General features: G+C 24.8%; 7 protein-coding genes across 12 annotated transcripts in view; 3 read left to right on the forward strand and 4 right to left on the reverse strand.

Moving 5' to 3' along the window:
- Positions 1-2,471, forward strand: part of LOC106790493 (transmembrane protein C9orf91 homolog) — a 7,217-nt gene extending 4,746 nt beyond the window's left edge. For 2 of the 4 annotated variants that reach the window (XM_014755437.1, XM_014755439.1), the window contains exon 6: positions 2,357-2,471. In XM_014755437.1, the coding sequence (XP_014610923.1) occupies positions 2,357-2,433 (77 nt within the window). In that variant the 3' untranslated portion in view covers positions 2,434-2,471. Of the gene's footprint in view, positions 1-1,963; positions 2,181-2,356 lie in introns of those variants that run through there. The other 2 variants (XM_014755440.1, XM_014755441.1) reach the window with 2 other exon arrangements.
- Positions 2,472-2,641: 170 nt separating this feature from the next.
- Positions 2,642-4,061, reverse strand: LOC106790494 (UPF0449 protein C19orf25-like). The gene is made up of 2 exons (XM_014755443.1): positions 3,789-4,061; positions 2,642-3,675 (listed from the first exon to the last, which is right to left on the reverse strand). Exons 1-2 carry the CDS (start codon positions 3,907-3,909, stop codon positions 3,458-3,460), a joined length of 339 nt encoding a protein of 112 aa, XP_014610929.1. The 5' UTR covers positions 3,910-4,061; the 3' UTR covers positions 2,642-3,457.
- Positions 4,062-4,158: 97 nt separating this feature from the next.
- Positions 4,159-5,296, forward strand: LOC106790484 (DNA repair protein RAD52 homolog). The gene is made up of 5 exons (XM_014755423.1): positions 4,159-4,200; positions 4,298-4,466; positions 4,555-4,703; positions 4,830-4,958; positions 5,222-5,296. The coding sequence occupies exons 1-5, from the start codon at positions 4,159-4,161 to the stop codon at positions 5,294-5,296; spliced, it is 564 nt and encodes a 187-aa protein (XP_014610909.1).
- A 279-nt stretch (positions 5,297-5,575) lies between these two features.
- LOC106790495 (protein catecholamines up) lies at positions 5,576-7,560 on the reverse strand. Its single transcript, XM_014755444.1, has 3 exons — positions 6,161-7,560; positions 6,017-6,092; positions 5,576-5,936 (listed from the first exon to the last, which is right to left on the reverse strand). The coding sequence occupies exons 1-3, from the start codon at positions 7,124-7,126 to the stop codon at positions 5,761-5,763; spliced, it is 1,218 nt and encodes a 405-aa protein (XP_014610930.1). The 5' UTR covers positions 7,127-7,560; the 3' UTR covers positions 5,576-5,760.
- A 417-nt stretch (positions 7,561-7,977) lies between these two features.
- LOC106790504 (lysM and putative peptidoglycan-binding domain-containing protein 2) lies at positions 7,978-9,679 on the forward strand. The gene is made up of 5 exons (XM_014755459.1): positions 7,978-8,358; positions 8,492-8,803; positions 8,881-9,033; positions 9,155-9,279; positions 9,368-9,679. Exons 2-5 carry the CDS (start codon positions 8,627-8,629, stop codon positions 9,597-9,599), a joined length of 687 nt encoding a protein of 228 aa, XP_014610945.1. The 5' UTR covers positions 7,978-8,358; positions 8,492-8,626; the 3' UTR covers positions 9,600-9,679.
- A 1,591-nt stretch (positions 9,680-11,270) lies between these two features.
- LOC106790502 (E3 ubiquitin-protein ligase RNF180-like) lies at positions 11,271-12,678 on the reverse strand. The gene is made up of 3 exons (XM_014755457.1): positions 12,397-12,678; positions 12,055-12,266; positions 11,271-11,916 (listed from the first exon to the last, which is right to left on the reverse strand). Exons 1-3 carry the CDS (start codon positions 12,583-12,585, stop codon positions 11,907-11,909), a joined length of 411 nt encoding a protein of 136 aa, XP_014610943.1. The 5' UTR covers positions 12,586-12,678; the 3' UTR covers positions 11,271-11,906.
- LOC106790501 (trafficking protein particle complex subunit 3) lies at positions 12,107-14,109 on the reverse strand. Of its 3 annotated transcripts, none has more exons than XM_014755456.1 (3): positions 14,074-14,109; positions 13,832-13,898; positions 12,107-13,597 (listed from the first exon to the last, which is right to left on the reverse strand). In XM_014755456.1, exons 2-3 carry the CDS (start codon positions 13,868-13,870, stop codon positions 13,100-13,102), a joined length of 537 nt encoding a protein of 178 aa, XP_014610942.1. In that variant the 5' UTR covers positions 13,871-13,898; positions 14,074-14,109; the 3' UTR covers positions 12,107-13,099. The 3 variants fall into 3 exon arrangements, with proteins under 3 accessions (XP_014610942.1, XP_014610941.1, XP_014610940.1); XM_014755455.1 differs by having other exon boundaries at positions 13,832-13,948; positions 14,070-14,099; XM_014755454.1 differs by lacking the exon at positions 14,074-14,109 and having other exon boundaries at positions 13,832-14,011.

Raw genomic sequence — 14,109 nt, forward strand, 5'->3', positions numbered from 1 at the left:
CATAAATGTTTTATTTACTTATTGATAATGTATTTGTTGTGTCTCTTATATCGCATATATATATATATATATGTATCCGATACATATCACTTTTTTAATAAAATAAAAATATATTCATTTTGAATATCTTTGATAAATACATTAACAAAAATTATAAGCCATTGTAGTATTTGCCATATTAATATATTGATTAAGTATATGTTAACACATATATGTATTATGATATAAACATATTGATCATTTAATGATAGTAAATTTAAAAAGAAAAGAAAAAAAGATCTTCAAGAATTTCATATCAAGAGATATTTTAAATTTTGTCTAAGACTGATTTTTTCACTGAATTTTAATTTTATTTTATCTCATCATTTTAAAATATACATAATAGTATTCATTCGCTATTTTTAATTTAAAAAAGAAAAAAAATTGTTTTACTTTAATTCGCTTTTATATATTTTTGTTAAAACATTGAAAAATTTAAAAAGTTTTATTAATTTACAAATTTTATAAATGAACAAGCACAAATCATTGATGTTAAATTGAATTATTTGACAAAACATAAAAGAAAATAATAAAATACTAATAAAAATAAAATTGGTATATTATTAAGTAAGATCATGTTCTTTTTGAGGGATAATCATACAACATTCCCGAATAGTTTAAGAACGTTAAGTTATATCTATATGAATATGATCAAACGTATAGTAAATTAAAATCATAAAGTTTAATTAGACACATTTTAATATGTATGTGCACAAATTAAAATTGATGTTTATTGTTTCCGTCCTAAAAGTAAAGATTATCGATTAAAATATAAGATCATAATTATACATATGAAATAACTTATGATAACAGTTTATACATAAAGACGATATTTATATTGAATTTCATAAAATTCATTTTTAAACAGAATTGTTTAATTTTTATAAAATAGAATATACATACATACATATATATACATATATAAAAAGTAATCATTTTTACACATTGTTATAAAAATTGTTATTTGTGTCTATGCGTGCGTGCAACTTTCGTATGTACGTATAGTTTTTTTATAATCGATAAAAATACATTTGCATTAAATGCAGTGGATTATCGATTACAAAAAGACTATATGATGAGCATTGCAACTTAGTCAAGCTACACATATGTTACCATCAGGCATGGATAGAAGAAAGATGTATATTTTTTCTTTTTTTATTATATACATATACATTTCTTTTAATTTTATGTTTTTTTTTTACATATTTCTAAAAAAATATAAAAGTAAGCATATATATAGTTTGTTCTATTGCATAATTCATTGTATCTTTACATACATACGATGCTCACAGTTGGGTAGTCGATCTTTATAATTAATTATGGTGGCACGACGTAACACGAATGTCTTTTTTTTTCTTTTCGAAAATAAATCACTTTTATTCGTTTAAATATTGCAAAAATATTTATATATGATAAAAATTTATCGCAGAGGTCCAAGTACTTAAAATTAATAACGTATATATATTTGGATATATATTTTCTATTACGCCATACACATAGGACACAGCACAAGAAATAAAGATTTTGTGTTACGTAAGAGTTGAAAGATTACTTCCTAATTCGAAATATTATACACATTTATAACAGTTTACGTGCGCGTGTGTTTTATATTTGGAAAAATATACACGTGTGTGTTTCTTCTTCTATGCTATTGTATTCCTATATAGAAAACAAAATATATTATTATATTGAATGTTTAAATAAGCTAAATTTCATTTTTAACACAGCCTATAATATACACATATATATATCTCTTTTTCAAACGACTAATAATTATCTGTGCATATTTATTTATATTTGCTTTTGCTTGTGCGATTAATATTTCAAAAAATAAACGGAAAGGGAAAAAGAAAAAGAAAAAGGAACGAAACAATCCTATACTGTAATTAACATATAACTAATTAATTATCTCCCCTGCATGCAGCCGGACAAAAGGTGTTGGAACTTCCCGTTATATCTCGTCATTGAATAGAAACTCAATAAAAACTATAAAATGTATGATACTACGTAAGTATTGTATATATTATGTGCTGATCACGTCTATATATGTTGCATGACAAATTGTTAATCATATTAAACAATTTTTTCCTAATGTTTTATACATCTTACAATTTTATGAATTTTTCAATTTTCTTACTTTTAATTTTAAAGATAAATAAAACAAATCTTAAAAAATTCTTTAATAATTCAATTGACATTAATTATGTCGATAAACGGCTTATTAATTTTTTATCTGTTTGGTCATTTACTATGATTTTAATTTACTTACTCGTTTAGTATGTATTAAACTAATAAAAACTATGCATGACTTTTTCAGGATATCCACCTGGTTTTACATGGTGTGCTTATTTCAATGATCCTATGATTCGATTTGATGCGATACCAGCTTACTGATTTCTTTATCACTTTTTATGCTAATTATTTATATATATATATATATATATATATATATATACATTCCAATTGACATATTCAAATAAGGTATAAGCACTAAAAAGAATTCACATAGTATTAAATAAGAACACGATTTGGAGATATTTAAAAACTAAATATTATATAAAAAGATTTAATATATATAGGAAGAAGATAAAGAATATTATGCACTATTCACATAAATCTTCATATTTTAATATAGAAAGTGTGATAAAACTATTAGTAGTTTATAACGTTATATACAATGATGATATGCATTTAAATATTGCACTTGATAAGAAAAAATCATAAAAGATAGATCTATGAAATACGATGAATATAATAATTTTAGAAACAATTCTAAAGACCTATAAATACTTATACGGTAATATAAGTTTAATTTATTGCAAAATTAATATAACTTAATATAAATAAAACGGAAAAAAAAACAAGACCATGAAAATTCTAAAGTTAATAAGATTTTATCTGATATAATTGACAGCCATATAAAAATCTATACAATATGATAAGAAATAATATAAATGAAATTTGTAGGGTTAACGACTATTCGAGACAAATATTAATAATATTTTAAATCTTAACGAGATACTACTTATCAATGTTTTTCATAAATATTAAAATGAACAAATTGTGCCTTATTTAAAATAATCGCACAACAATATTTACCGGTGATATTATATCTAAATATGAAAATACACACACATATGTATACAATGATAAAATAATTATAATATTTTACACAATTTATAATAATCAGTAGAAGTTTTCTTTACAATTTCATAGTTATAATGTTTACAATTCTATGCTGCTATGTTGTAAAAATGATTTACATTTCCGTATACAATAAATTACGGCTTACATAATATGACGCTTAGATGAAAATAATTTTTAATTAAATAATAAAAAATAACGTTATATGATAGACATGATGGAACATATCTTTAATTTATAAATGAATGTAATTAATCGACAATATATATATATGTCACGTTATAAGAGCAGCTTGCGCTTGTTTTCTGATACTATCCGCAAGTGCTCTTATCTCTTCGTTATCTTTTTGCAATTGTTCCTGTTCTTTCTTTAAAATAACTTCCAATTGTTTCAATTGCTCTTTAACGTTTAAATAAATTTTTACTTTTTTGTAAATATCCTCAGAATTATTGTGATCGGTCGAAATATACAAATTTTCTGTTTGAATGTTATCTGAAATTATTTTTATCCTCAACATTTATTAAGATCATAATAAGAAACATATTTTATACAATTATTCACATAATGTTACTATAATATTGTTAATCTTTTATTCAATAATATACCTTCATTCATAACTTTAAATGCAACATCATCAGCTGATGCATTGGAAAGATCTTCTAATATATGTTCAGGATTCGGAAAATTAGGTCTAGGTGGTAAACTTTGTTTCTTATTTCCAAACATATTGATTTAACATTAATTATCACGTTAATCAATTAAATTTGAAAGAAAATATTGACAAAAACGATACACTGTAATGAATATAAAAATTCTAACCTAATCTTTCATGACATATGTCAAACAACGTGTTAATTCTCTTAACTACCGTTACATGCGTTAGTTGCAACATTTTCTTCTTTATCATTTGAGTAAACAAACATCTTTGAATTTTGAGAAATCATTTAAAAATAAACAAAAGTTACAAAAAAAAAAATGTCGAGCAATACGAATGATTATCCATCGTGTATTAAAATAGTAAGTAATTATAGCACTATTTAAATAAATGTACTTTGAATAAAACAATATATTACATTTAATGTAATGTATGTTAAATTTTAATATATTTTCTTAGCCAAATGGAAAACAAGATCATAAAAATGCACAACATCAAATAAAAGAAAATCTACCATTAGTTATACAATTACAGAAGATAAAATTTGTGAACGATGCATTGTTATTAGCAGCAAATGAAATATTTGGAGAAGAAAAATGGAGTTATTCAGTTAGTAATCAAACATTAGGTATATCTATACAATATTATATTTTTTAATAAAATATATATGAAGGAACAAAAAGATAGATTAATTTAATTCTATATCTCATTTTCAGATTTTGTTGATTCTGCCTGGGGTGTTTATATTGTTGGATGTCATACATTAATTAAAATAGAATTAAGTTCTGGAATCTATCATGAAGACATGGGATATAGTATTAAGGAAGGATCAGTCAAAGGTGAAGCTATACATTGTGCTAGAGTTGTAAGTAAAAATATATGTAAATGTATATATAAGTATATAAATTACCATTCATATTACACTCAACTCTTTTTTAAAAATTGCATAAAAAAAAGAGTTGAATGTATTTATATTATATTTTCTTTTTAGGCTTCTTACAATGACGCATTAGTTAAAGTTTTATGCAGTTTTGGTGGTAACATAAGGGTAACAGCTAAACAACTTTCCAAAGAACTTTCTAATTCTCTTATTCCTCTTAAAAACAAGTCGTCTTCTGTAGTTAATCATGATATTAAAGAAACAAAAGAAGAAAAAGGTAATCAATCTTTTTATCTTTTCTCTTTGAAAGACTTCTATTTGTATACAAAAAATATATATATATATTATCTTTGATCTAATCAATTTAGAAGTAGTATCTGAAAATAGAAATAACCCATCGAATCAAGTAGCAGAAGTTTCTAAATTCAACGGAAATCAAGTATCTTTAAATGATGGAATTTGTATTAAAGATATATCAAATTCAAAATCAAATATTCTTCTAGATCAAGTGGATAATAACAATAAAAAATGTAAGAATAAAAAGATTAAATATATGTGCTATTACTTTTCTCGTATGACATTAATAATGTAATATTTTATTTGTTTGTTTAATAATATAATAATTTTTAATTATTGTAGTATCAAAAGAAGAATTAATGCGTCAAGAGAGAAAGAGAAAACAAATGGAGAAACAAATGGAATATAAAAAACTTATGAAAGAAAAGGGATTAATGATAAGTAATAACGAACAAAAAGGATAACATTAAATAGTTATGAAAGTTATTAAAATAAAGTTAAAATATATAAGTTATTAAAATAAACTTAATGAAAAAATGAAATCTTATACAATTTAAATATCATAATTTATAAATAAATTTCATTATTTCACAATTTCATGCCTATATCAATTGTAACAGTCATTTGTTTGGTGATTTTTGAGATTATGAACAAATATTCATAATAATAATAATATTAACAATAATATTATTAAAAAAGAAAATAAATGCATTATTAAAAAGACCATATTTTTAAAAATAGATTTCTATTCATATTCTGCTATAAGTACCATCATATATACTCCTGCAAGAAGTGCAATAATTTCTTTAACCGATTGCCAAAACTTAGTGTCAGTTAATAATTCTGGTATCACAGAGACAGTAGCAATATAGATAAATCCTCCAGCAGTGAATGGAAGAATCCACATTGTCGCAAAATCTCCTAAAATATAAATATTAATGTCTTTAATATTAAACACCTGTCAATTATTTTATTTGAAAATAACGATTTGATTAATTTACCCATTCCTTCTGCTAATAAGGACACATAAGTGCCTAACAAAGCACCTATTGCAGTAGTCAACTGCAGCAACATAGCCTACGATCAAAATTACGATAAACATACAAGATACAATAAATGGAATAATCATGTATTCAGTTTATTACCTTTTTCTTACTACAACCACTTTGAACCAAAATGGCAAAGTCACCTATTTCATGAGGTACTTCGTGTAATAAAATAGTAAATGTTGTTACGTAGCCAATACTGTTTCCAGCTAAATAGCTGGCTCCTATAGCTAAGCCGTCTGTAAAATTATGCAAAAAGTCTGCAACTAAATTGAGGTAGCCTGCAATTTTTATATCATTCTTGGTTTCGGAATTTTTTTTAACAGATGAAGAAACACCTTTCTTCTTGTCGGATTCTTTCTTAGTTTCGTTGGTAGTATGAGAATGTCCGTGATCACCTTTTATCATACGTACAGCTTTTTCGACAATTAAAAATACAGTAATGCCTAATAGAACGCACAAACCAACTGACATATCATGTTTGTGCTCAGATTCTTCATGTTGGTGGCTATCCGAATGGGAATGTGAAGATTCATGTGAATGAGGAACTAATGCATGAGGAATAAGATGTAGAAAAGCATCACCGAGGAGGCCACCCGATGCAAAGCTCAAAAGTATTTTCAATAATGGTTCGCATTCCTTAGTATTGTCTAATGGTACAAAAAATAATATAAAAAAAGGTGCTATAGAAATGAGCAAGGTAGAACCCATAGCTCTAAACGTTATCTCATTATGTTCATTAGTAGGAAGATTAGTTGATTCATGATGGTGATGATGATGATCATCATCGTGCTTGTGGTGTTCATCATGCGTGGTATGCGCATGAACTTTTTTAAATTGATGTGATTGCACTGGATCATGTTTCAGTTCAGAGTGCTGATTTAGCAAATATTCTTTATTGGCTTCTTTAGAATATTTGAAACTCGGTGATTCATCGTGTCCATGTGATTGGCATATAGTCGGTAGATTTAAAAACACAAGTAATAGGAACACAACAGTTACCACTTTGTAAATCCACTTTTTTATTTTCAATAATTGTTGCTGCTTTTCAATCTGTGTCGCCATTATTGTTATGCCAACTCAGCTCAAATTCTACAAAATATAATTTAGAAGATAATCCGGTTTTCTATATACCAACATTCGTACTCGTAGATATGAACGTCATCAACAAATTAACATTTATTAATTTTCGTTAATAAATATTAGAATTATTTTATTTTTTAACGTGGCGCCATTGAATAGAAATGAACGTATGATAACTCAATAGCGACTACCACCTAGCGAAACGAACTCTTGAAAACGAAGTTAAAAAGGCAATAGATGAAGTCAAATAATTTTGACACGATTTATTTCACCCTAAATCTTTATCATTTCTTTTTTTTAAACCGTTATATTATTTTCATGTTACAATTAACGATTATTTATTTATCTTTGTGCAATCTCTCGTCCTAGAAACCAAAGTTCATTTAAAGATTAAATATTAAACTTCATTCACACATATATTCTATTTCGAACTTACTCGATCGATAACTTATTATAAATATATTATATAAATGCATATATATATATATATATACATATTTGGGAATGATTTTTTTATAATAAATAAAATTATCTTTTTGATCGAATATCATCAAAATTTTTAAGTAATAACTTTATGTTTCAAAAATGCATAATCAAAATAAACATTCGAAAAACATTTGAACGAAGAATGAGAGTTCCAATTTCAAAAAGTTTAAGTTTCAAAAAAAAGAAAGTTATTTAAATATTAAATAAATAAATAAATATGAAAAACTTTTATTATAATTGAAAGCGATCTTCTTCTTCTGCGATTGGCTGCATATGTTACTTGTTTAAAGTACAAATGTAAATATATATTTATATATGACTCTATCGATAAAGTAAAAATCTTCTTTGATTTAGGTAAAACTTCAAAAGTGTGAAACTATCTGAAAATAATAGATCGGTATTTGTCAATTATTATAGAGCCTATGTACATAAAAGTAGTTTTTTTTTTTCATAATTCGTGGAATCTGACAAAAAATAAAAAGGTCACGATTAAATGACCCCTGCTTGCGCATGTTACTCTTAGTTCCATTGACTAATATTAAGCAAAGAAAGAAAGTGAAAGCAGATAGATGTGCGGGTTTGAAATGATTGTGTCGTAATATTTGTTCGAGTAGTAAGGTATATCAAGTATAATACACATATTCTCATGACAAATCACGTGCGATACAAGAGAATGCAATAATACAATTTGTCTTGTTTTTTAAAATCATTTCGTTAATTTTATACACGTAAGTGGACAAAATTCATATTATAATACTTGATAAGGATTATCTTTAAGTAATATCTTAGAAAATGAAATATCATATTATATTATTAAATTATTTCTAATGATCATTTGTTCAATGTAATGTTTTAAAATAGATGCACTGTATACTTGCAAATGACCCAGATAGGTTATACCATTATGATACCTGACCTAAATTTTTCTGCGTACCATTATAATAAGAAGTACTATGTCTGCTTCATTGTCTAATATGTTCACTCGATGAGTTTGCGATGGAATGGAATGGCTCTAGAGAAATGGAGGAACGCAGGTGCATAGCGGATACTGGGAAAACTTTAAGAAAGTATGGAAGTACAGCTAAACACATGACCAGAGCAGAGAGTTTAATAAAACATATTGTTTTATCTACGGATACACTTCAAGGAATTGCACTTAAGTATGGTGTTACAGTATGTATTTCAAAATTTGTTTCATTAATATTATCATGAATATGAATTAGTTTAATTATTGAATATTTCTATTATAGACTGAGCAAATAAGAAGAGTTAATCGGCTATGGGCATCAGATAGTTTATTTTTACGAGAATACCTCCTTATACCTGTTAGTGCAGAGAGCCCATTAGCTTCATCTGTTGAATCTGCTTCATACAGTGATTCAGAATGTAACACTTCTCAAAATGTAAGTAAATTATACAATTATGATTTAACATTGGTATATATCTATCCATTTAAAATATTTAATTTCATTGCTACGCTGTAACTTATATATAATTCAATGAAAATTATATTAATTAATACAGGTATCTAGTCCATCTGTAACATCACCATTAGACGATGAAAGTACAGCTGACGACTTTTTAGCTAAAATGGATTCTAGTATAGCTAATGTTAAAAAAGAAATTAAACGTACTCAAGGAAGTAGTGAGTAAGTTAATATGATGATCATTGAAATACTATATGCATCATTATCCTTAAATGTATGTAGATATATTTAAATATTTCTTACATTTTAGATTCTGTAATGAAGGTAATGATACTTATGTACAACAACGAAAATCATCCAATAAGTTTAGGGATTCGCTTTCTTCGAATACCCATATATCAGCCCATTCATCAGAACTAAGGCTATCATCCTCTAGTGACTCGCAAAATTTTCCCACTGCTGTAGTAATGACCCAGGGAAGAAAAGTTAAAACGTCGTTACAAAGACTTCAACAGCAACAGGATGAAATGTTCCAATTGTAGCATCTAAGTCTTATTAATGTGTAATATTTTACAATTCAGCAGATGTTATTAAAGACCTTGCTGAAAAGAGCACTTAGGTATCAATGTGTACAAAACATTTCTTTACTTGGCATAAGTTATTATATATATAAAATAATATCTTCGTTGCGAAGTCATACATAATATCTTACACTTAATATCCATCTCGTTGTACGATAGAGATTGTGGATATTAATTGTATATGAAATAATATTAGATAATTTTTGTTTTATATTCAGTTATAAAAAGTATATTTAAAAAAAGACTACGAGTCAATCAGCTTTGTCCGACCAAATACTTTGAATTTTTAGTATTTACCATATGTGCCTTTGATATATATTTGTACACATTATAGAATAATTCTGTTGTTATTCTCTTAAAGTATGTAAATAAATACTACATCTTGTTATATACATTGTAATGTGTACCAACAGTAAAGAATTGCAATTGACATTGCATAAATAAGATATTAAATATATCATTAAAAGGCACGATGTAATATACATCACATTTACAGCAAAATAAAGACAATATATAGTTTCAATAGGAGCTATTGAATGGTAAATTACAATGATTTTTCAAGATATAGTAAAATAATATTATCTATTGTTAAATTATTATTTGTGCTATAATAATATCAGTCTTCCTACTTATAATTATTACAATTTTTCGATATTATTAGCACTGATCTCTATAGTTATTTATAATATTGTTTAAATATTGAAAATTAAGCTATTTGTTGCATTATATACATACACGTGAATTTTATTTCATAATGTTAAAAAAAAATCTTGCTACAAAAAAAAGAAAATATTAAAAAAATAATAAAAAAAAAAATACTGCCAAAAAGAAAATACAAATGTATTGGTAGTATTTAATATTCTTCTGTTAAATTTGTTATAATTCTATTATTCTATGTAAAGTTAGGGTTGCATTTTATAAATGTATAGAAAATGAACGTAAAAAGTTTTCATCGATTTAAATTTCTTTTCTTTACTATAATAAAAAGCACAAATTGTAATAATTCTTGTAAATTATGTATTAAAATTCATCCAAATTGTCGCATTTATTGATTTATAGTTTATGTACAAGTAGCTTGTTTCTATTTTCATTCATTTTCAATGAGAAATATTTTGTGGAATATTCTATAATATAAAAATTTAGAAATATTACTTATTGTTTTTGAAATTAAAACATTTTTCATAAATATATATTAGGTATGATTGAAAATTTTCTACTGTACGATATAAAAAAAGTACATATTAATATTTTATTTTAATTAAATTGTTATAAAATTGTTATGTGATGTGAATCATAAATCGTAAAATTGTTATTTATCTAAAAATAATTATATTTAACGAAAGAAAGACAGGATAATATAATACAAGATTATTAAATTCCTTTATGCTTGTTAGATGACATGCTTTAAGAGACAACAGAATAATTATATTTTTTGTTATTATTTCTTATTAAATACGTACAGTCGACAGACTTGTATAATATACTTATTAATTTATTAATAATTATAAAGAAAAATTGAATTTTTCGGTGACTTTTGATGAAAGAAAAACAAAAGATTTAAAAAAGCATCTATGATTCTTCAGTGTTCTCTAAGTACGTTATTTCTTTTATTTATATAAGTTAATTTTAAGATTAAAATATTAAATTAATATGTCTTTATTACTTTTTCTTTTACGGGTTGGAGGGGTCTGTTTTCTTTACAAGATATGAAATTAATATTTGTGACACTTAAATGCATAGAAATATTTTAGTTATATCCTTAATGGCAATTTATAATTTTAAGGACTGCGAAAATATCATATCTATTTATTCATTATGTACGATGTAGTTGATAAGTATTCTGTATATATATAAATATATGTACATGTAATTATAAAATATCTATGCTTGCAAGTGCAAGTATATAATTTTTCTGTTATAAAGAACTTCAGAATGCTATGATAGCAGAATACTGATATTATTACAATCTTCCTATCTTACAATTAGTTAGCTTTGGAATTGTAATGCATCACCTCATTTGATGTAACGATTAAATATTAATTATAATAACAAAAATTAGAATAGTTGAAAAAAAGAAAAGAAAATCCTATTCTACTGCATAATAAGATAAGATAAAATGCTACATCGAAAAGATTATTATTTAAAATGCATGACGATAATAACATGCCGCTTTATAAATATTGTAAGGAATTATAAATAACAACAATAGTTCAAAGAATACCATGATGTTAATAAATCCTTTTTCTATTTTTACATGCATTTTGCTCGCTATTGATTACTGAAAAAAAAAAAAACAAAAAATATTAAAACTTTAATATGATATTTCTACATCAAACATTAAGATTTAATCTTTACATCATATACATTTGTTAGCATTCTTTTTTATGTTAGCAACATATGATCTTTAATTACTTACTTAGGTATCTTTAAATTCATGTTGTTATACATCTTTGTAAGCACTGTTAACTTGTTATCATTATCATTTATTACATCTAATTTGCTACGAATTAATCTAATAGGGGGCATTATGCATGTACCACAATTACATTTAGTATCAATTACCAAATTAAATGATCCTAATCGAGTATTGCAAAATGGGCAATTTAATCTTCCTTTCGTCCAGGATGTCTACAAAGATATTATTATATTTATTTATATTTATCCTATGAATAAATAATATATGTGTACACACACACATATATTGATTAATTATTGTTTTGTATGAAAATATTATGCATATAAGAAAAATTGATTTTACTTGATCTATTATTTTCTGTATCCATGTCGGTAAATTTTCCATAGACATGTATAAACAATGTTCAATAAAATCACCACCACATTCTGTATGTTCAATATTACTTATATCTTCGTTATGGGATGAAAGTAATGTAAAACTTTCATTTTGAAACAGATTTTTACGACAATGTTTACACTTAATTTCGATCATTTGGAAAAATCCTTAACCAAAATAATATTTCATATGTTTATAAATCTATTCCCAATATTTTAGGTTATGAAAGCACGATCAAATTGATCTATTATGGTTCTTTTACATTTTCATTTTAAAGGTTATGTTACCAGTCCGATAAACATGATTTTTTGTAGATATAAATACTATTATAAGAATGTATCAATTTTCGAATCTTAATAGATATTTATATAAATATATATGATCTATGTATTTTATATTTTTTATTGTACATAGTTTACAAAAGCGACATAAGGTTTATTTTAAACAAAAATGAGCACTAAGATCTTTGAATTGAAAATATTGGTTCCTAAATTTTATATCTATAATTCATAAATTAATGTATTTAAATTTGTTATTTATACATACACATAAATATGTATATTTGTATTAAATCATCAATACTATTATGACAGTAATATTCAATAAAAGAATATTTTGATATAAAGTTTATTTATAATAATAATAATATCATAATAACATTAATAAGAATTTAGTCTTCACCGGCAGGTATTGCATCCTCTAATCTTTTAATAAATTTAACACGTAATTCAGTAATGGTATCATTTTTCAATTGATCTTGAACAAACCAACATGCAACTTCCATTTGCACCATTTCGCAAGCACCTCTTAATATACCTGTTAATATATTACAATATTTCAGATTTAAACAATGATCTGGTAACTCTACAAACTCGGTTAATGGATTCGCTTCAAAGTACAAAGAAAATTCATCTCCAGCAGCACTCCAGTTTGTAATAGTTGGTGTTATTCCAAGATATATTTTAAATCCAGTTTGAATTTTTTCAGACGTATCTCTAAAATCATAGCACCGCCCAGATCCAGTACGTGCTAGGAAATCTTCTATCAAACGAATTCCCATATTATATCCCATTCTATCTAATTGTTTATTAACTTCTTCTACATTCTCATAATCTTTGAGTAATTGTGCAACGAGAGCTCCATAAGTTAATGTGAATAATTCAGAGTTCTGTGAAATATAAAAATAAAGAAAGTTTCCTCGCTGCCTCTCTCATAGTTGTAAAGAAAGATAAAAGTAACATATGAAAAATAAAAAATTTTCTCTAATTCCTTTTTAATCTTCATTAAATTTATCAAAATTAATAGATTTAAGTCGAATAAAGGCATTCATTTGTAAAATTTCATGTACATATTTTGTTAAGAAATAAAAAAAAATATTTAATGTCCAATAACAAATGCTTACAACTTTTTTTGCTTCCAGTTTTGTTCCTGTACGTGACATCGTGTTGTATATAAGTAACACTTTACAACTGTTTAAACACACTTCAATTAATAAACTATTTAATTTTAAATAACTAACCTAAAAAATTTACATCAAAACTTTTTACAATACGATTAAAATATATTATGGTTTTTGAAAGATGACATATTATTATATATTAATAAACAAAAAATTATGAAATTTTTCAAGCAGAATATACTTGCAGTTATAAATGACGTATAGTTTCCTTTTAGTGTGTA

The sequence above is a fragment of the Polistes canadensis genome, unplaced genomic scaffold (genome assembly GCF_001313835.1).
Source record: "Polistes canadensis isolate GaletaPanama2010 unplaced genomic scaffold, ASM131383v1 scaffold_242, whole genome shotgun sequence".
Classification (NCBI taxonomy): domain Eukaryota; kingdom Metazoa; phylum Arthropoda; class Insecta; order Hymenoptera; family Vespidae; genus Polistes; species Polistes canadensis.